The sequence below is a fragment of the Ciconia boyciana genome, chromosome 13 (assembly GCF_034638445.1).
Source record: "Ciconia boyciana chromosome 13, ASM3463844v1, whole genome shotgun sequence".
In the NCBI taxonomy this organism is placed as follows: Eukaryota; Metazoa; Chordata; class Aves; order Ciconiiformes; family Ciconiidae; genus Ciconia; species Ciconia boyciana.
This window is the reverse complement of record NC_132946.1, coordinates 2722421-2745142: the sequence shown is the minus strand read 5'-3', so window position 1 is coordinate 2745142 and position 22722 is coordinate 2722421. Positions and strand designations below refer to the sequence as shown.

The 22722-nt window shown below is 42.7% G+C and overlaps 1 protein-coding gene across 2 annotated transcripts; it reads left to right on the top strand.

The window, feature by feature from the left end:
• Positions 1-503: 503 nt before the first annotated feature.
• Positions 504-14559, top strand: TEKT4 (tektin 4). Of its 2 annotated transcripts, none has more exons than XM_072878021.1 (6): positions 504-1062; positions 8575-8645; positions 10198-10341; positions 11234-11456; positions 12454-12608; positions 14118-14559. In XM_072878021.1, the coding sequence occupies exons 1-6, from the start codon at positions 529-531 to the stop codon at positions 14332-14334; spliced, it is 1344 nt and encodes a 447-aa protein (XP_072734122.1). In that variant the 5' UTR covers positions 504-528; the 3' UTR covers positions 14335-14559. The 2 variants fall into 2 exon arrangements, with proteins under 2 accessions (XP_072734122.1, XP_072734123.1); XM_072878022.1 differs by lacking the exon at positions 504-1062 and adding an exon at positions 4067-7584.
• The last annotated feature ends 8163 nt before the right edge of the window (positions 14560-22722 follow it).

Here is a 22722-nt window from a genome sequence, read left to right as displayed (position 1 = left end):
AAAGTGTTATTGCGCACACGCGGCAGTTGGAAAAAGAGAAGTTCCTCAGCACCAAGGGGAGCCAGAAGGCAATGTAGAGACTTCCGCGGATCTTTGGTCTCACCAACACAGCCGCACATGCGAATTACAAGCGTTACAACACGCACCAAGGCCTGTGTCGGCAGATCCTCCCGCCCCAAGCCCCGCGGGCGGCAGCGGCCCGTGCCCCGGGGCCGCCATGACACCGGCGGCGCCCGACACGCCCTGCGCCTTCCCAATAGGGTGTCCCCGCCGCCATAGCAACAAGCAGTTTGGAGGCGGGTGCAGGCAGCCGGCGTTCCCCTATCCAACGCGCCCTCGGGGCGGATCCGTGCTTTGATTGGTGGTGCCGTAACGAGGGGCGGGCTGTTCCCCAGCTACCGCCTCGGGTTTCCCTTCGCCATGGTGGGACCCGCCTCCTCATTGGCTGCTGCCGTTGCCCCGGCGACGGGAGGACGCGGCGCGGCCCAGCGGGGAGCCAGGGCCGGCCCTGCGGGAGGCCCCGCCGCCATGGCGCAGGCCAGGGTCCTGCTGACCAAGGAGCCGGCGCCGCAGGCTGTTCCCGCCTCCGACCTGCCCATGAAGGTGTACGAGGTGGCTCTGAACACGGGGCCCGACTCCTCCAGCGGCCTGGCCACGGCTGGCTTCCGCACCGCCAAGTACCTGCTCCCCGAGTGGTACCAGAACAACGCTGATCTGTACCACAAGGCCTTCACCGCCTGCGAGCAGGCTGAGCGTGGCCGGACCGAGGCCAAGGAGCTCGCTGAACATGCCGCTGCCACCGCCCAGCGCGCCCAGCAGGACTCCGTGGCCACCCTGGGCCAGCGCCTGCAGGACATACACTTCTGGAAGGCCGAGCTCCAGAAGGAGATTGAGGACCTCGATGCTGAGACCGGCCTGCTGGCAGCCCAGAAGCTGCGTCTGGAAAGGGCGCTCGATGCCACCGAGGTGCCCTACGCCATTGCCACCGATAACCTGCAGTGTCGGGAGAGGAGGCAACCCCCGGACCTGGTCAGAGATGAGGTGGAGAGAGAGTTGCTGAAGGTGAGCAGGATGTTAGGATGTTGAGGGTTGTTGGCAGTCCTCTCTTAGGGCTAGCTAAATTCTTGCTAGCACATACTCGAATCCCTTAGTGCTCTTGGTCACGTTGCTTTTGAACCTGGCCAGACCAAATTCCTGGACAGCCCGCGAGACGCCAAACAGGCTGGAAGAGACCCAGGCTTCCCGCTTAACCTCGGTCCAGTTGCTGTTCTCTAAAATGGTGAACAGCTTGGTCAGTAGGTGATAACTGCAGCTCCTGAAGGTATCTTCTGGCAATGCATAAAGGCCTAGTGCCCCTTCCTGGCAGCCTGGACTCTGTCACTCCTAGGTTTAAGAAGGATTGTTTAAAATCCTTCCTCTGTTTAAAAAGTATTTAAAATCATGAGTATGACTAGAGGAGACCAGATCCCCTCTTTCAGACCAGATCCAAACAAAGTCAAAACAGAGGTTTCCTGAACCAAGATGGGCATCCTATTCTGGCATTAAACTTCTTCCAGCCTCCGCTTGGCTTTAAGTCCCCTCATCTCTGCAGGTTACACTTTAAAAATGCAGGAACCAATAAGCAGACTTATTCAAGACCAGTGAAATAATCCTTTCCTGTTTCCATACTCAAGCTGTCCAACTCTGGCTGTGTCTGCCATTACCTTTTGCTTCTGCGCCTGATGCTGTAGTCTTGCCAAGGTTCATGACAAGGTGGTGATCCAACACTGTATTTCAGTGTCTCAACACCAACCACCATTTTAAACGTCCTGCAGGACAGCACAATGAAGGGTACCCTGTAATCGTGTGACACCTGCAACGACCTGACAGGAGGGTGTGGAGAGGTGGGGTCGGTCTCTTCTCCCAGGTAACAAGCGATAGGACGAGAGGAAATGGCCTCCAGTTGTGCCAGGGGAGGTTTAGACTGGATATGAGGAAATTTTACTTCACTGGAAGGGTTCTCAAGCCTTGGACCAGGCTGCCCAGGGCAGTGGTGGAGTCCCCATCCCTGGAGGGATTTAAAAGCCGTTTGGATGAGGTGCTTAGGGACATGGTGTAGTGGTGGGCTTGGTAGTGTTAGGTTTACGGTTGGACTCGATGATCTTAAAGGTCTTTTCCAACCTATACGATTCTGTGATTCTGTGATTCTGAGATGATAGCTCCAGACAAGCAGGGGGGCACAGACAGATGGTATTTCAGAGAGTGGGACTTCAACAAACCTGAGACTCTCCTGAAATTTGCTTGATCCTTTTCCTCCCATAGAGGACTCTTTACTCCAGCTGACACTTTGTTATCTGTCACTGAGATCCAACACTGCATGCAGATTGCCTTCAAAGCTGATGTAATTATTGTGGCTGCACATGTTACAGAGAACAGATTCTGGGTCATTTTTCATTCTGGAATGATACATATTCTAGTGTTCCACAAATAAATTAATGATTATTTGTCTGCAGCCTCCAATATACTGTGGAAGTTGATTCATAATGAGTTACTGATTAAACTAGATTATTAATATCTGTTGTTAGAAAAATATTGAAGAGACTTACATAGTTGATGGCATGATAGTATTTAGCATGATGGTATTTAGCAATATTTTGAATAGGAATTGTGTACAATTGCTGAATGGTAATCAATATTTAAGAGGTTGTTCAAGTCAAAAATATAAACTTGAGAGTTAGTGTATAGGATATTTCAGTGTGTGAATTGTTACAAAGTTCAGATTACAGAAAAGAAATTATTTTCATCAGCTGCTGATGTTTTAGAGAAATTGTGAAATGTAAGATTTAAAAAAAAAAAAAAATCATTTTCTGGCAGGATTTCTCTCTTGTATTTCTTTCCTCCTGATCTCAGAGAATAGTTTGTTCATTGCTCAGAAGTCCATCTGCTGCTGCTGCTGCTAATTCTTCACCTGAAATTGTGATTGTGTGCTTGTGACGACAGACCGTCAACAGCCAAGGAGGATGTCATCAAAAAAGAATTATGTGAGTTCAGATGAGGCGTGTATACCAGCAGCAGATGGACTCTTGAGAAATGAAGATTTTGTTGCCATGCCAATGACCTTTGCAGTGCAGAAGGAAGAGGAATACATAATATCAGAGGAAATCCTTCCCATTTTCACAGAGGAATAGATTTTCTGGCACAAATGTTTGCAAATAGATGTTAAAATATGCCCTCTGTGGCTTTGCCAGCTCTTTTAGCTGCAGCTGTACTCTATACCTCTTTCACTGCAAGAAATCAGATGGTACCTTGTATTTCTTACTCTCTCCAAAACCGACTAATAATTCTTGACACTTAGAGCTGCTCTTCCATGAATTCTGACTGTTCACTGCGCAGATTTCCAAGTTAATGGCCCAGTTCACCGGTAGCTCTGTGTTACAACATTTGCTTATTTGGAGGAGTTACGCAAATTTTGTCACTAAGTACTGATATACTTTTTCTGAATGTTGCTTACTTGTCCAGTCACTTTCTAATCTTAATTCTTTTAAAAAAATGGTAATGCAAGGGAGATCAGGAGTAATTTATTCTCTTCCCATGCAAAAACTAAGAAGAAGAAATAGTTTCCAAAAGTCAGCTATGTTAGGAAACAGACATTCTTTTCCTTGCAGTTTTAATTACACAGTGAATTGATATTCTAGGGCATTTTCCTTCCTTTGAAATTCTTCCTCTCCTACTAGCAGCCCAGGCTTGTGCTGGCGTCATTCTCTGGTATCTTTGCTGTGTTCCTGCCAGCTCCCATGGACAGGGCTACGGGGGAATCTGCAGCTGGGGGAAGAGCGTGCCTGGACAAGGGACTACCTTTCATACAGTCGTGGAAAAGCTTTTCGGACGACATAGATTTTGTTCCTGCTTTCTGCAACAATGAAGAACATTTCCCAGTTCCCAGAGCATCTTACCAAGATAACCACCTTTCAGCAGCCCCTTGGCAGGTGACATTTAAAGAGACAACATCAAATACACATATACAAGCAGTTTTCAATCTCTGCATGTAATTGCACTTTCATTATCTGTTCAGCAGGAATAATTTCAGATGACTCACAAAGAAAACCGAAGTATCTCTGATGAAGGTTTTATGCATCCAGATAAGATTTGGGGTTTTCCTATTTTTTGGCACACCTTCTATTTCTTTTAAGGAGTTTGGGTTCCAACTCATCTGTCCTATTTGCTTTGCAGCATGGAGTCGTATCTAGATCACCTGTTGTGATACATACCACCACTAAATAGCCCCTGCTGGAATGAGGGATGAGGGTATTTAAGTGAAAGCTCCTCACATGCATAGTAAAATCAGCTGTTACTCAGAAGTTCATTGACTCCACTTAGCAGCATATTAATTTTTCTTAATGCAGTTCTGGTTAAGAAAAAGAAGCTGAAGGACACGATTGTTTTTCCAATAAAGAAGGATCTTTGATGACTAAGAAGAAGATCAAATCTCTCAAGTAGAATAATTTTCTTTCTTTGTGCTGCTGCATTGGAAATAGCTGAATTCAGAAAAAGCAGTACATGCATCTGTTTTGTATGAAGTTTTTGACTTTCATAACCCATATGACGTCTCCTCTGAATCCCCTTTGCATCAGTTTAATGACAGTTTAGAATGTTTATGTGCATGCATTTAATATTGAAAATGTAAGCCCTAGCAAAGGACTTGCCACGTGGTGGTATGCTGTCAATAAATCATGTGTCAGCTGCATATATACTGCATTTCAAGGTTATTTCCACATGTCCAGTGTCCAGACTCATTAACTGAGTGCCAGATATGACGGTGGAATAAGTGGATGTACTTACATTTATGCCATTTTTTTACCCTAGACTCAGAGTGTTGATTTGTTGTGTGTTTGCTTCAACAATGAAGTCAGCCCCAGCTATTCCCTGATGCTGAAGACAAAGGCGTTAGCCAAGATCCTGTCAACTGTGTAAAATTAAAGTTTAAAAAGGTGGAGAAAGGATACATATGCATGTCTTCCTAACTGCAACGATGGGGCAAGGAAAACAACAGAATACCATTTCCAAACGCTGCGATCTGCAGCTTTGCCAAGTGAACCGGTGCGCAATAGGACAGTCCTGTACACAGATAACTCAGTAAAGAGTGCAGTGCTTATTTTCGACATCTGCAGATGATGGATTTGGAAAAGACTCTCAGAGACCAGCAGGAAAAAGGCCAGTCACAGAGCTGAGATTTTGAAAACTGTTACCTGCTTTCACTCCCAGCTGCAATGAATAACGGTCTTCCTGTTACATGCTGTTTGGGGGTCTAAATCTAGTGAGATCTGTAAGCTAGCTTGCTTTTATTTGCTGGGCTGATGTGTGGGACATCTGGTGTCACGTTGTTACTGATGGATGGATGCAACTGGATTTGTAATCAAGGGCGACTGCACAGCCTCTCTCACGGGGTTCTACCGGTTCCTCTTAGCTGCTCTCTCACCGTGTCATTCTGGCCCTGGGTGCTGTATTTAGACATTGCTGACATCTGCAAGTCACTGATGTAAAAAGACAGGCTGCAAAAAACCTGAATTTGTAAATTCATGGAAGGCATAAACATCTGCTCTTCAACGTTCTCTCTGCACCATTAATTAGACACTTACGAAGTCATGAACTGGGATGGTTTTATCACTAGATTTGAGTAAAATCCAACTTTTGCATCATAAACGTTAAATACTGTAATAAAATAAATGGCACGCTAAACTATAAAATGTTCTCTCCCTGTTAATTGACAACCATTTATAATAACAGAGGTTTATTATTAGTATTGACTGTGGAGAAGACAGCTGAAAAGAAGCCAAGATCACTTTAGATTTGACAGTATTTCATTTCAATCGACAGCACATGAAGACGTATGTGGGAAAAATAAGGAGGAAAAAAAAGACATTTTATCCACCAAGTCCTCTCATGAACTGAAGAAATGCAAATCTCAGTTAATGTTGTCCTCTGAACCAGAGATGCTGCTAACTACTAAAACTCTTTCACATGCTTTTCCTCTCTTAATGCAGATCGGGCCTTCAGAGGAATTGCCAACAGAATTCCGTGCACACGCTACATAAAGGTCATCTATTCTGCCGCTTGCTAAAACCCAGATCTGCCCCCAGGACTTTAATGGGGAATCACCCACATTTTTATGGCTGAAATCACAAAGTCCGGGAGAGCTGTGCTCCTGGCTGCAGCTCTCTCTGCCATGGTTGTTGATGGAATTTGCTCTGCAAAGCAAATGTGGAGGAGCAGACGTGGCATTTCAGAAGTCCTCCACATGGTGTATGAGATTCCCAGCTCCTGCTCCTCTGCAGGGAGTGCTACCTGGCAGGCGTTCATGCCGTGGGGACCTTCTCCCACGTCGAGCCCGCGAGCCGGCCACGGCTATGGGTGGGCAGCAGGCTGCATTGTACCACGATGTCTAACAGTGCAGCCAGGACTTACGATCTGACTTTTAAACTGTTTTAAACGTTAAGAAAAATCATTTAGTAGATAAGCATTGAAAATTTGTTGTCATTTATGCCTGCTTATTCACTCTAACTAGTCTTAGACTGCCATTAATTATGAGAACGGTATCTTCAGTTTTAAATGTCATATTTGAATGCATAGCTCCTCAACAGGGAATCCATTTTAAAATTTTATTTTAGGTCATTCAACAAGGGAATTCTTTATTTTCGCATTATTTCACTCTTTCCATGTGAGAGACCTTAATTGCTAAAGGAAGGCTTTTCTCATTTAAAATTGTGCACATTACTCACAGGAAACTGGTTGTCTCTTTATTTACATGGAGACTGACTCCCCAACACAAAATAATATTAATCACTATAAATGTAATTTTGAGTGCTGGACCTTTCTAACCCTTTAAAATCCTTTTGAATTTTTACTTTGACAACTCAGCCATTGTAATACTTCCTTCCTGCAGAAAGGGAGTTTTGGTGTTCTCACAGTTTGTAAAATGATACCTTCAGCTATGTATTTATTTTAATTGTGCTCTTTTAGAGCCTTAAAAATAATATTTTCTTTCCAATCATGATCGTCCTTTTCCATTTAGAATAAAATGATCTTTTTTATGGTCCCCGTTGGCTTCTTATGATGGAGAAACTGACACTGCAGGGACATATGCACTCATTTATTTGTCAAAAACAGTACAAGGATCAACAAGTGCCAGCAGTGTTCTGGGAATAAAGTTTATTAGCAAGTATATACTCCCTTAGCTGTCATTGGATGACTGTCATTGATGTAAACCAGCAAAATTAATTAGAAGTTTTTCATATACAAAAGCTCTTTTTAATATCCGAGCCTCAAATATTAAATCCCTTTAAATAATAAAAAAGAAAATGCTTGCTGGACTGGCTTTTATATAATAATATGTAATCACCAGGCCAGTAAAGTCACTTCATAGAGCATTGATAGTTAATCCCTAAAGCAGCATTATTGCAGTCACAAATGAGCACCAGGTACTTTTTGTTCAACGAGAGATTATTAGAAAGTATGGTCTGTTTTGGTTTGATCACGCTTGTGTTGAAATGAACATTCCTGCTAAAACCAGCTTGAGCTGAAACTTCAGACGTCGGATCCATTATCAAGGTGAGGCAAGGCTTCGTGCCTTTGAGCAGTCACTGTCTCGCAACTCAGAGGCAACTAACCCCTCAACAACATTGCGTATTTGAGAAAATTCTGCAGTCCTCGATACTGTGCATCACCAGAGGCAAAATGAGTTCTGGAATAAATAGCTCTAGTAAAAAAATTAAAGCTGTAAGTGTCATTGGGTTTATATTATGACAGCTTTGCTATACCTGCCAGAGCAGACAATAGCTGTTTAAATCATGGAGTAGTAATTTCTATTTTTAGTTAATACAAAGCATTCAAAGGATGCAGGCCAACAGAAGATTATGATACTCCACTCCTTTATGGAAATAGCACCTTATCACCATATGTCAGAAAAACTGTATTTTTGGAGATCTGCAGGAATCTGATGGGAAGCTTCTGCCTTGCGTACAGATAAAACGCTTACTGCAGAACAAGGCAGCGGGCTCTGAAGGTATCTGCAAGGACTCAGCAGGTTCTGGGAGCCAGCGTCTTGCCAGAGAAGCCGATCTGCTGTATCACATCCCTGTGCAAGGCAGCAGCCTCTGACACCTGAGTTTGTGCTGGCAGGGCAGTGTCCTGCTCAGTCTTGAAATGGCACCGTGCCTTTGTGCCAGGCAGGGACTCCGGTCTCCTGCTGAGCATGATGCTCTTGCGTTATTTTTCCCTATTTCAAGGCTGTGCAAGTAATTCAGATATTCTGTTTAATCTGATAGAACATTGACTTTTTCATAGAATACACATGCAATATGAAAGTAATGAATCCCCAGGCTTTAGAAGTATTCCAAGTATTGCTGCCGCCTTAGACTTATAGCTGAGTAACCTCAGATTCTGCTAACTCCTCAGAAAATCATGTCTTGCAATAATAGGGTAAGAGTGGGTAATGAGCGGAAGATTTAAGTATTTATCCACAACCATTGAAATCAAATTGCTCTGCAGGATAGTATGTACTGCTCTGGATATCACAGAAGTCTCAATGTTTTTATCTAGGAAGCTGAACTTATCAGAAATATCCGGGAGCTTTTGAAAAGAACTTTGATGCAAGCTGGTAACCAGATGCGGTAAGACATTTTTCACAATACCTTAGTAGCTAATTTATATAGCCAAATAATTCCTGGCCTATAGGGGTACGATGCCCTGTGGATAAAGATCTTACCAATGCCAGGCCTAGGAGCCGTGTGAATTCCATTTCAACCTCAAAAGAGGTACTCAGTGATGAAACTTCAGGATTTTCAAGTAGGGTAAGGTAAGAGAAGAGCCATGCCCTAAAGCCATGCTTTAGATTTTCAGCCCTGGTTTCCAGGATGTGTATTCAGTTCTCTAATTTTCCAACACTTTAGTGTTATCTGTATTACCTGGATCACTCTACCTTGTTGCACCTTGTGATGTATTTGTAGTATAGGCTCTTTTAAAATAATTTATCTGATCAGAGGACCTTTTCACGATGAGTTTTTTGCCGCCAGATGTCAGTGTGAACTTAAAAGATGAAACTTCACTCTACCTTCTGTATCAGTGTGGATGTTAATAGCATTTCAAAAGGAATATTTACTTTTAATTTATAACAAGCCCTTTGGAAAGATGTTACCCAAATCCTAAGGTGCGTCAATATGAAGGAGTTAACTGCTGGAAACCTTGATATTTTATTTTTAAAATTTTTTTTATTCTGCTCCAGTTTGTGCTATTCTACCAGATAAAATGAAATGCTGTTTTTAGAAAGAATGTCTATAAATGAAAAATAATTTAAAGTAGTTCTGTTACATCAATTAGACTATGAGAGGAGTCTACAGAGTTTAGGCTTCGCTTTTTATAATTATTTTAAGATCGTTTTAGTACCATTTAGTACCATCGTTTAGTATCATTGGCCAGCAGACTCTTTTTAATTCCTTAGGTGAGAGTGACATCTGGTGTTAACAGTTGATAACGTCTTTTGTAGTCTGAAATAATTCTAATTAATTGGGTGACGTGTGACTCATTTGATTGACAACAAAGCAGCAGTTTTAACTCTGAATATCATTGTACCTGTGTCTTCCAAGGACAAATTACACTGTCTGCGTGCTACTGTCTTTGAAGGGCTAGATAGGCTAGAGACCGTCTTTGGAGGGCTCGGAGAATGATATAGGGTCAATTTATGGAGGTCTTAAATTTGAGTCACGCTCAATATACTAGAGAAAGAGGAGGACGGGTCTTCTACTAGCACTACCTGATGTCTTATCATGGGAAGAGTGTTCTGTTGGGCAAATCTCCTACCTATTATCCCCATAACAACTGCAGCTGTTGCCACTATTGAAAAAATCCTCTGTGTTTTAGGATTATTATGTAAAATCCAAAGTCCAACAACTCCTTTGTCTCAGGCTGTAAGAGCTCTAAGCGTTCAGTAGGCACAGAACAGTAGTGAAGGTCTAGGGTAGTGGTTAGCACATCAGGCTTACTGTCCTTCTAGCAGACAGCTGTGGGAGAGAGTTTGGTTAGGATTTTAAAGACAGAAAGGAAAGTTTATGTTCTCATTGCTCTTTGAAAGACAAAGGCTCAGAGCCTAGCTTCACAAATGTCTGTGATAGTTTTGTTAATTGTATTGTTTTCCACTAACAATGTGTGATAATAATGACTTTTCAGATTAAATCGAGATCACAAAGAGGTTTGTGAAACGGACTGGTCAGACAAAGTTGAAACGTACAACATCGATGATAAATGTGGAAGATACAGTAACCAGAGCACCGACATCCAGTTCCATCCTAGTTCAGTGAAGTTTGAAGAGAGGTGAATAGTTACTGTCATTATCCTCCACAAATAACCCTGCTAAGGTGCGATATATCCTTTGCGTCACTGAAAGCTGTAATGCTGCTCTGAACTAAAGGTGTGATTGCTGCTTCTTTGGACATACAATGTCATCGTTTTAAAATAGCTACATGGGCAGTAGTGGTAGTGCTACCATCTCAGCATAGTGTACCACTGATGGCAAAGCTGGTTCACTATATGCAAACTGAGCTTGTAGAAGTCTTTCTTGGAAATAATTTGCTTTATACTTTTAAAGGCTGATCTAAATCCTATTGAGACTTGCTGTTTGACATCGGCAGGCATGCCATTCTTTTGGGAAAGGCAAGCGCTGCTTGCTGTACACAGAGAGGATTACTATAACAATAAATCTTGCTGCTTCCCCCTCCCCTTTCAGGCAGTGTTCATATGATGCCGTGTCCCAAGTGCTATGTAGTTCCTTCTGCTGCTCAACGTGGCCAAGTATAACCAGAGATCTTGTTTCTTTTTGTTTCGAAGTAGACACAGACTGTAAAGCTTGAATATATTCATGTGTTTGTTCGCTGGTGACTTAACTACTTCTGCTTGCACAAAAAAGTATAGTATGTGTATACTTTTTTTGCATTAGTAGTATTAGCTAAAGATGAAAAAACTTTGGATGATTTTGTGTCATGTATTACTTCCCTCAGAAGCCACGAGATGAATGAGAGTTGTATTAATCTTATGAAGGATTAGTCTTCTTCCTTCATGGTAAATCTAGACTGCTTGCAACAGCAAAAACAAATAGAGGTTGACAACACTTTTGCAGGGAGAGAACCAGCTTCAGATTGTCTTCTTAAGTGCAACTTGAACAAAAGAGCAAGGTTCCTGTTTGTATACCATTCACCTCTTCTTCCAGTGCCTCAACACCGGAGACATGGGCCAAGTTCAGTCATGACAACATCTATAGGGCAGAACGAGAAAAACTGGCTTCCATCAATCTTCGTGCCTTGATTGACAACATTCTTCATGACGTATCTGAGGACCTGAGGATGCAATGTGCTGCTGTTAATGAGGCTTTTGCCAAACACTGTGAGGAGCTGGACGATACGAAACACAAACTAGAGCATCATTTGAAAAAAGTAAGTGTTATTTTTTGCATGCTGGCTACAGGCATGAAAGCCTCTTTTGAGAAGATCACAGTAGATTTATCCTCTAGAAAAAAAGTCTTAGTCCATGTCAGGTATCAAACACTATTTTGTGTCAGCTTAGTATCTGACAAGAGTCTTCAGAGCTGGATTGTGGCTCCAATTCCGGTTTTTCTGCTATCTGTTGTGCTTCTGTAAACAAGAGCTGGACTTAAATATGAAGAAAAGTAAACACTTTTGTCCATGTCTTGCTGAAGTAAAACCTAAAACTGTGTGATCAAGGAGCTGGTCTTTGGACCAGGATTCCCAGGCTAGCCTGGGTATCACTTTTATGGAGTGAAAGCCATGCTGTGCTGCAGTAATATCAGCAGCAGCAGTTCCTGGCAAGTGACAAGAGGTGTCTTCAGCCCCTGCCCCTTCTCCAATGTGGAGCAGCTCCTACTTCTGTGTTAGGCCATTGACAAGTGTGGAAAAAATAGTCATTCCTTAGCACCTGTTGGGTAATGACAGCTGGGTAGACTTTATTTTTTGCATGTATGTCAGTGGTTATGAGGGAGAAGGGATTCAGAACTTCCTGTCTTTTCCATTTTCTTCACTAATGCCAGAAGTCCATGCATTTCCAAGCCGATTAGCAGTTCTCAATCATCTCATCCAAAATAACTTGAGTTTTTCTTGGATAATTTACAGTGAAAAATTTACAATTAAAAGCAATTCATGGAGGTGGGATGTGTTGTCAGGAGACATGGAAGAGTTTTTGAACAGGCTGCAGAATATTTCCTGCTTCTTTTTAGACCGGCGATCAGATTCTCAGTGTAGTAGTAGAAATAAAGAGGTCAAAACCACCTTTGTACTTCTATTTCTTCTATATTCTGGCCAACTAGGAGATCAAAGCTATAACCGATTCACTAGGACCGTGAACAGATGTATAGCATGCACAGAGACAACAGGTATCTTTTTTTAAACAGTTCTTTTTCTCGGGTATCCTCTTTAGATCCTTAAGGAGATTGGAGATCAAGAAGCTAGCATGGCTGCTCTCAAACAAGCTATCAAAGACAAAGAAGCCCCAATGAAAGTTGCCCAAACAAGGCTGTACGACAGGTCTTTTAGGCCCAACATAGAGCTCTGCAGAGATGAAGCACAATTCAGGTAAACACTATTAAACAAGTCTTCCAAGGTGTCCATTCTGTCCAGAAGTGATGTTAGACAGTTTTTGCACTTTTTATTGGCAACACATAGCCTTTAGCTTTTATTACCAGGTTTGATTCTGATATAAGTCAGAAATAATTCAAGTGACTGAAATCACTGTGAGGAAAATATCATTTTAACCTAATGTGTTGACAAATAGAAAATCTATAAGGTCAACTCTGCCTTTTGCCTCTACGCTTTCTTCTCTGAACTGTGTGGTTTCTTTTTGATTTAGATGATCCACAAAAATCTGACAGCATGTGGATCATTTGCAACCCTTTTGCTGTTAGCAAAAGCTCACCACAAGGTGGACTATGTGTCGAATGAATTATGCTTCAGGTGCTGAGAATGTAAATGGGCTGCACATATTCATAGTCTGAGACGAGTCCTCAGTACTACAAAGCATTAGGCTGGTGGCATTGGATTTTCAGTAATAATCCATTTTAAAACTGGAGGTCAACAAATCCTTTCAAATTAAAGGTCTGAGTGTCACATTTGTCAGTTTTGATCTCATTATAAGCTTTGTAATTGATTCTCCTCCTTCACATTTTCCTACCCTTAGGAAAAGTGGGGAATCAGCTTTCGCAGGCTTACAATATCCTTGTAGCAAAGGTGCCTACCATTCAAAGCCAATGTGCTCTTCTCTGTCCAGTGAGGGAGAAGTTACAGTTAATCCAAATGCTTTATACCATCTCAGGCACACTCATTTAAGGTCCTGATTCAGCAAAGCATCCATGTGCAAGCTTTTCAGGAGATACCTTGCCTTGAATGGGATTTAAGGACACATGCGAGTCCTTTGCTCAATGGGCGTGTGTTTAATTGCCAGGCTTATACTGTTTGTAGTTGCTCAGTTTGCATAGCACACAGGGCTCTTGTTTTCCCAGGAAGTAAATATGTGCCTTCTCTGCAGGCAGATTGCAGTAAAGCACCTCACCCTCTCTGCCTTTCAGTTGAAATGATGTGCTGCTTTGAAAATGGTTTGCTGCTTTTTTTAAAATGGTGTGCTGCTGCTTTTTTAAAAGCTTGTATGCTTTTAAAGTAAAGACTGCTTGCTGATCTCTGGTGCAAGTATCATCTTTAATACTTGAGTTTCATACCAGTGAACAGAGAGCAAAAAATAGGCTTAACAAAACGCTGATCCACTTAAACTGGGTGACTTACCTAACAATTTCTGTCCTATAATTCTTAGTACAAGTGTCCTACAGAGTGGGAGAAGGTAAGGATGGATAGTTCCACTGTGCTTAGTGGCAAAAGACATTCCTGGTACTAAATCATGGGACACTTCTGTACAGAAGCTGCGAAAGTGAACTCTGCTTTTGACTGAGTATGTAGGACCTCTCTGAGGTCCTTTGTTGTTGAGTATTATGATTCTATAGCTGTTGATCCTCATTCCCATTACAGTTCATATGTCTTTTTGAACACTGACTGGCTTCTGCTCTTTTTTTTATTACTTAATGTAACTCTGTTCAGGTTGATCAATGAAGTGGAAGAACTAACGGAGTCCACTGAATCCCTGAAGAAAAAACTGCTGGAATCTGAACAGTCTCTGAGGAACCTGGAAGACACACGGATGAATTTAGAAAAAGAAATAGCTGTGAAAACAAACAGTATTTTTATCGACAGGCAAAAGTGCATGGCCCATCGCACGTGCTACCCTGTTGTTCATAAATTAGCAGGTTACCAGTAGTCATCTCCGTACTAGCTATGCAAAGTCTGGAAGAAAAATGTATTCTAGAGTCTTCCATATAAAATACATGGATAATTTTATACACAGAAGTACTGTATTCACTGTTATTTTCCTCTGTTTTCCTCTATTTGGGGTAAAATGCAGTAGTATGGTGGGCTTTGAGTCTTGTCTTTAAAAGTTCAGTCTGAGTACAGATGTTTATAGTGAGTTTAAAACACAGCTAAAAGGCAATTCATTACATCTATAATTTATCTATTTGATAGATATATATGCATAATTTGCACAGTATGTGATATTTGGGGTTTTCAGCCTAATAAGTGAGTATGTTGAGTGAATATTTATTGTGAATAATAATAATATGCACAGATATAGCATTTATAGCTTTCTAGCATTTTCAGGCAGCCTGAAATGAGAGCAATAAAACTGCTTGCCTGACGGAAGACCACACGATCAGCAAGGAAACAGATGATACACTTTTAAGCTGCTCAAACATTATTAGTTAAAAAAAAGTTTGCACGGGTTAGATGACAATCTGACTATTGGCAAAACCACTCCCAGGCCGTGACACCTGCTTATGTAATCTGAAAATGAGTGCAAGGATTTTTAACCTTCAAGTCAATAAATTTAGATTTTTTTCAGAAAAAAAACCCCTAACCAGCCTGTGAATAGCAATCATGACTTTCAACTTAAGCACTTGGATGTTGAATTGAGCTCTTGATCTGCTCCACCCATTCCCTGGAAGCACGGCATGTGTTTGAACTATTACCCGTAATGGAGAACACATCACATTCATCTACTCCAGAAGAGCAATGTAACAAATGTCATTCATCCATTAGCTTAGTAGGCCACTCGGTTAAATAGGTGACATGTCAAAAAAGGGGAAAAGATGACACAGAACAGAATTCCATTATGGTTTCCTGTATTACAGTTTTTTACTTCTAAAAAGCAGCTGATCAAAGAGAAAAAAAAAAAACCAAAAAGCAAAACACACAAAAAACCTCCTAGCCAGCGTGCATTTCTGAATAGCCCTGCTCTGGTAACCGGAGCAGGAGAGGCCATTAGCCTATCTGTTTTTCTCACAGGCAGCTGTTTGTATTAGCTTAACTCAGGATGTGCAGAGCAATTGCCCTCCTGCTAAAAGCTACTACCATTTCTTTGAAAACCAGCTGCGTCAGTGAGGGCTTATGACCCAAGCCTCTATTTTACAGGCTTTGTGTTCAAGAGTTTTGTTTTGCTTTTTTAATAGATTTCCTCTTCGTGATTATATTTTTATAGTCCAGATGTTGGATCCTCATTAGAGAGAAATGGCATGTTGATTAAAAAAAAATAAATGTGGCTCTACTATGCTTTTCTATGCACAGAACTTAACTTAAAACAGTTACTAAAGATTATTTTTGTAGGCTGAAAACATTCTCCTTTATTCTGCCTTTCTTAAAACACCTTCAGCACCTTTCTTCTCAGCAGCGTATTCTAGGCTGTTCTTCATGCTCCAATCTTACAGCCTAGTCGGTGGATCACACACCTTGTATGCAGCTACATCACTGCACAGTTGTGTCTAAAACCGACTTCAGCTGCACCAGAAGAATAAAACGCTTTAAAGGGTGTTGCAGTATTCAGAGCTGTGGTGTTAAAGGAGTTTGGGTCATTTAGCCGCAACCTCTAGACAGTGCTGCTTGTTTGGTGGCATGTACATCTCCAGGTGTACAGACAAAATAGAGGGGAAAATGAGAGAGTGAACCAGGCTTTAGGCTAATGGGAATATTCACAGAAACCTTTCAGAAAGTACAGAAAGGAGCAACGTGTTCAAATTGACCTTACCCACGAAAGAGAGAAAAAAGTGGAATCAAAGTGGAATTTGGGTTATGATTATGGCAGGCGGGTTGAGGAGAATATGCAGGCCAGGACCCAGAACTGTTCTTTTGATTCAAGAGTTTTGCATTAGAGAGAGGAAAAGAAAACTGCTGTCATCTTCTCTGGGACAGTGCTGAGTACAAATAACCTTATGCCGCATATTGGGTTGTAAATGGAGCTTCCCCTAATTAAAGCCTATCAGTTTAATTTACCTTTGTGAACTAAATTAGTCTGCCCTTGCTTTAGGCCAATCAAGGAAAATCCTGCTTTGGTAAACCTAATACATTGGCAGGAGTGTAATCACTGCCCTATTCACATGGTAATAGATGAATACGAGCAAGTTGTAAGAGTGAGAATCAGATGGAATAGCTTCAAGTTTCAGTAATTATTTTTGTCTTTAATTGTTTTTTTAAATAATAATTAAATCCACTGCTCTAGCATGTAAATATGTTTTTATATTATTTTTTCATCGATCATTTTTAAGCTGAGCATTTACGAGGAAATATTTAAAAAGATGTTTCAGCTGGCTCTCATATGAGCTATAGCTTCCAATTGTCTTGAGCTCGACCTGCTAATCTGTATGAAAAGTGTGGACTTTTTTGACTTCATTAGGATTTTTTTGTTTATTATCCTGAGAGGTTTCTGGTTGTGAAGACAAAGTTTAATTTCTGGAAAGTCGGAGAGTTTTCTCATCTGCTTACAGGTAGAGGAAGAAATTAATGGTGTAATAAATGATACCTTCATAACGTGTGGGACAGGGACGTCAGGAAAAAACAGGAGTGCAGACCCATTAAAAACTTGTTACTGAAGAGCAGATGACATTTTGCAAGGGGAGCAAAGAAAATTATAGAGAAATGGGAGATAATATTTGTGTAGTATTTTTATCGTGAGTAATTTATTTTCTCTAAGACTGAAGCTTAGAACAACTGTCTCATAATTTCACCCTTGTACTGTGTCACAGGTCACTAAAAAATTTAGTACCCAAGTGGCAGATGCCAGCACCAAGATGCCCGGGTGAGATTTTTCAGAAGACTCTGCCTCTGCTTTTGGACCCCTGACACATGGTACAAACAATACCTGCTTAAAATATTGATCTTTAATTCAATCTCTATGGTAAACAGCCACAAGGACAGGCAGTGACGCCAGCTGTGTCTTAAAGAAGAGATCTGAACACGGGCAGTTTTTTCTATTGTTCTTCAGGATTCTCTTTGAGGTAATTTGCAGTGTAATTACAAAATAACCTGCAGAGAAGTGGAAATTATTTTAAAATCTTTTCCTGAGCAATTTTTCCAAGTAATTTCTGGGTAGTCTTTTAGTTCTGCTGGCCCCTCTAAGTAAACTACATCCCAACATCAGTCTTAGCAGTAATAAAAGTCGCAGTAACAACTTTATGGCCATGTACGGTGCTCATTAGTGGTCTATTTTATCCCTAGGATGTGTCTGACAGCTAGGACGCACACTGGGTGCCTGGCAGGCTGAGAACAGGAGCAATGAAGAACCTTTAAAGCAGATCCAAAAATTCCTCACGCAAGGGTTGTTTGCAGGATCATTGCAGGGTTGTTTGCAAGTCTTGTTTCCATATCTTAGATCCCCTTTTTCATGTCCAAAGTGGCAGGACGGTCTTCATAGCATTGAGAAACAAATTCCAGATGAACAGGAATGAGGAGAACTGGCCGAAGAGGGAAAGGTCAGCGCAGCTAATACGTCCATGAACAAACAACCTGAGCTGGACTTGCCATTAATAACATCATTGGATATTATTTAGTAACTAAGAAGCATTTGGTGAACATATTCATCTTGAAAGTTTCTTAAAGTTTGTTTGGTAAATAGTCATCTGCTATTTGTCATTTGTCCTCCTGTTCAGAGTTTATATACATGAAGTTAACAGATATAAAATATTTCATGTTCCCAGGTACCCAAGCAGACTTTGACCAATCCACATCGTGAGCAAACTGTACTTTGATCCGTTGTCATTCAAGCTATTAAACCAACGCTTAAGCCCACAATTAACCAGAGGGGTTATGAAAGCCAGCAAGGAAGGTTGCCTTCAACACACAACCTTACAGTATCTGCTCACTCCAAGCTCCTTTGTTACTAGAAGCTTTGCGCTCTCCCTTCTCTGGGAACATGCTCATCACCAAATGGATGAGGTCTAGTTTATCATCTCATCGAAAGCTTTTGCATCCATTACCTGCAAAGAAAGTTTGCCTGAAGAAAGTCTTCAGCAGGACTCCTACATTTAGTCTGCTCAGAGGAACAGGCATCGAGCCTCATCATGTCTTCATCAAGATCGAAACACGACGCACCGGAACAAGAGCTCGTCCTTTGAGATGCTGCGTGCCTTTAATTCCCACTACTGCCTGTTGTCTCAGGAGGAGTGAGGGGCCCCTCGGGATCACATCCCGGCTGCATTCCTCCCTGAATGAGGAACAAGTCTGTTCTTACCATTCTGTGGGTGATGAATGCAGTTGTTTCTATGACAACCTCACTACCACATCCTTATTTCAAAAAATCATGTGTATAGAGGGATATTCTGGTTACTACGACTTGTTACATGTGCCAGGCACATGCACTTTAGCCCTACGAGTTCCTCTTAAGCTTTCCTTAGAAGAAAAAATAAAGGAGGATGGGAAGAGTATGCAAGTTGAGTATTTAGGAGGACTAGACAGTAAGAAAATTCCTGTTTCCAGCAAGCCCATGTTGACAAACATTTTTAGACACCTGGCTCCTAAGACAATATTTCAATCCCATGGGTTTTGATAAGAATTCGGAAAATTACACTTTTGTATCATCCGTAGTACTGTTGTGTTATGAGGAAAATCAGCCACTGCAGTAATGCCCTCTCCTGCAGAGACGGATTTTACCCCAAACACGATGGTAACAGCTCCAACCTGGGGTTAGGGGAGCATGCCTCAGTTTGCCTGACACGCAGACCGCACTGGGAGGCACCCTGTTTTGGACACAGTTACAGGAGTTAGCCTGTTTGCATGTAGCCTGTTGTTTGGAAATGAAGAAGCGTGACAATTTGCAGGAGAGTTATTCCCTTTGGTTCCCCCGTTTGCTCCTTTTCCCTTATGTCTTGCAATTGAGCCATATCGAACATGCTGTGTCTCTGCTTGAGATGCTTCTTCATCTATGGAGAGAAACTTTGTCTTTTCTCTTTAAGTGCCTTTTATTATCTGTTTGGAGAATGAAAAAAAAAGAAGCCAGACCGTAAGTCAAGTCTCCATGGAAGAACATCTATGCTCCTCTCAAATGCTGCACCAAGATCTTCTTCAAGCGTGACTGCAGTTTCAACAAGCCCGGCCACTCTGAGAGTAAAACAGCAGCAGGAGAGGATGAAATCCTCAGGGAAAGGGCCACAGAGGGTAAAAAAAAAAGATTTGTTTTTAAAAGAAATAGGAAGATGAAGTATTTTATTGCTGATTCTTAGAGGATTTATATAAACATAATGACAGGGAAGAAAAATTGAATGACCTTTTCACATAGCCATGCACAGTTAATCAAGAAGACCAAAATGTCCACGATAGGGTAATTTTGGAGATTTAAAAACATTCTTCCAGAAAGGAAATAACTCTGAAGATGGGGAGAAATTTCACTTATTTCTTTAAAATATTGATTGTTTCATCCTTTAAAAATACATAATGTTGCCAGTGACCTTCCATGCTAAGGGATAGAGATGTCTTTCAAATCAATAGCTTTTAATTTCTTTCAACCAAAGCAGTACCAAACCATCTGAGCTATGTCCAGAAAACACCCTCTCTCTGTTGCTCCATGGTCAGGGAAAGAGGAAACTGCAGAATAGCAAAAGGCCAAAACACAGCTAGCCTAGAAGGCAACAATAATCACTACTGGAAAAAGAACAACCGCAATTTTAGTAACATTATGAAATATTCCCAGTTCCTGCTAATTCCTCCTGGCTTTCTTGCAGGCACTGATGGGAGCTGGTAGCTATTTCTGATGCCTTATGGACAGCCGGAGGCCCACAGCCGGCAGTGAACAGCTCTGATTCAGACTTGAGGCACCGAGAAGCTGGGGCTGTGGGAATCCATCCCCTTCCCGGCTCAGCCCGCCTCATGCCCACAGCACAAAGCGGAGCAAGACCAGCACTTCTGAGCACCCCAAAGACGGAAAAAGTCTGGGTTTTGCAGACTGAAATCGGTGCTAATGCTGCTGTCCTTCCCAGCATGGGAAGCTTTCCTCTCCACAAGCTTTAACGATCCTTTCACCCTCATCTTTTCAATATTTCACACTTTTTCCGCCAGCCTACGTATGAGGAGAGACAGAGAGCCAGGAGATGGGTCACCAGACTCCAGGAGAACGTCAATGAGCCAGTCAGCTGTCATTCTCCCCTCTCTCCCTCCTGCTCCTCGGTTTGGGATTATATAGCTACGACGTGCACAAGGCTGTAGCACATTTTACTAGTGCAGCCCCAGCATGTGAACGATTACATCAGCTCTGCTGGCATTTAGTCAAGCCACGTCGCGCTCCCATGGACGTTCCCTGACTGAGGACATTATCTACCCAGTAATTGCAGGACAAGAGGGTACAGGACGTGGGCTCTCCTGAGCCAAGATTCTTGGCATTTTATGAAACCAGCTTTTGCCCAAGGATAAACTCAAATCTATAAAACCGAGGGAGGGATCATGAAACCTTGTAACTCCCACCCATATGAATCAGTCACAGGCTGCAATCATAAAAGAGCTCTTAGGTCTCTGTATACGTATTTCAAGAGCTGTAAACAAAACACATTGTACCAGCAAAACAAACCCAACCTGCAAATCGCACGTGGTTTTGGCTTCACTGCCAAAGGGCAGGCAGGAGGTGGATGGAGCAGAGAGCAGCCAAGAGCGGTAAAATTGTTACCCTAAAGCTCTCTGGACCAAAGCCAGGCCCCCTCCAGAGGGATGAAAAGCATCGATGCACACGTTGAAAAGTCCTGATCCACCAGTTGCTGTTGGGGAGAGGACGGACTGGCAGAGTGGGTGAAGGCAGAGGCAGAGTATTGCGTTCAGTTTGGGATGAGGAGGTGGGGAACCACCACCGTCACCCCCGGGCACCCAATGGACTCTGGGCAGGACTTGGCCAACACGTCCTGCCCAGGTGGGACATCTGCAGACACTCCCCGGCTGCTGTGCCTGGGAGGTGCAGGATTTGCCTCCTGGATGGTGTGAGGCAAAACGGGGCTGCGAGGAGCCGGGAGTGCTGCCTCTTGCTCTCTCTCCCAACCTTTCTTCCAAACCTCTCCACTGCCCCTTGCACACCAGGTGGAAGCCTGCCTAGATGCTGAGCTTTCTCCTCCTGCAGGGTTAATGAACTTCCCATCTTTCTTTCTGAGTTTTCAGGATATTTGAAAGAAGTTTCCTTCAAGGCAGGGGCTTTGCTTCAGGAGGGACTGTGGCCACTCCTGCCCATCCGTGCTGCCAAGACGAAGGGCTTACTGGCATCCCAGGAAAAAAGATATGGTCCCTGACAGTCATGGGGCTGTAATCAGCTCTCACTTAGCTGTAGCTGTACTTAGCTGGAGCTCTTCTCACTGTGTAGACATTTTCCAAAACCCATTAGGAGAAACAGAGGAAACAGCACAATCAAGCTTCGAGCCAGCAGGACTCTTGCAGAGCTCAGCATCAGCCGTGTGTTGTGGCAACACAGTGTCTAGACCATGAATTACCACCCAAGTTTTTCATTTCATGTCTGTTTAGGAGATAAAATGGAAAGGGGGACAACAGGATGTTTGGGGTTTTTTTTCCCATATATCACACAGCTCATCTGAACTGCATTCACAGATTGAGCAAAAATATGGGGTTCGTCCCAGACGTGGAATGGCAGAAGAAAGTGACAAAACCACTGAGATTAAATGCAAGGGCTTGTCTTTATTTGGAAACGTTTGCAGTTTCTCCTCCCTTAACCAGCTCCTTTCGAGACCCTATTAACTGGGTGAATCATTACTGGAGGGAATTAAATCAGCCAGAACTGAGTCAAGGCTACTCAGCAGCTCGGGAAGGTGGGATGCAGAGAGCAAAAGGGAGAGGTTACAAATTCAATCCATAGCTGCTCTTCCCAGAGGAGAAGGCTGGTCAGAGGCAGCAGGGATACAGGAATATGGAGGGATCAGTTCATTTTGGGACCATTTCTTCTGCCAGGCAGTGAAATTACCTGCTGCAGCATGAGGCCACCAAAGCAGCTCCAGGTCCTTTTTCACGCGCTTACCAGCGACTGGGTGTCCTTGGTCCCCAGGGGGGCACATCTGGTGGAGCTGGAGCCTCAGCGGTGGTCCCTGAGCTGTCCTATGTGCCCAGCACCCTGGGGACAGCCCATCCCGGGTGCTGGCACGTGCGGTCCTGGCTGTGGGCAATGCACCGAGCTGCCTGTTGCAGCTTTTGGTGTGCAGACGTGAAAGCATCCCCTGCGCCGAGAACTGCAGAGCAGGATTACCCATCAAATAAATTGAAATCCACCAAAGTCCTTGGCTGTATTTCCATTTCATACACTTATCCCATAATGATGGAGTGCCTTGTTCAGATGTGGGCTCATGAT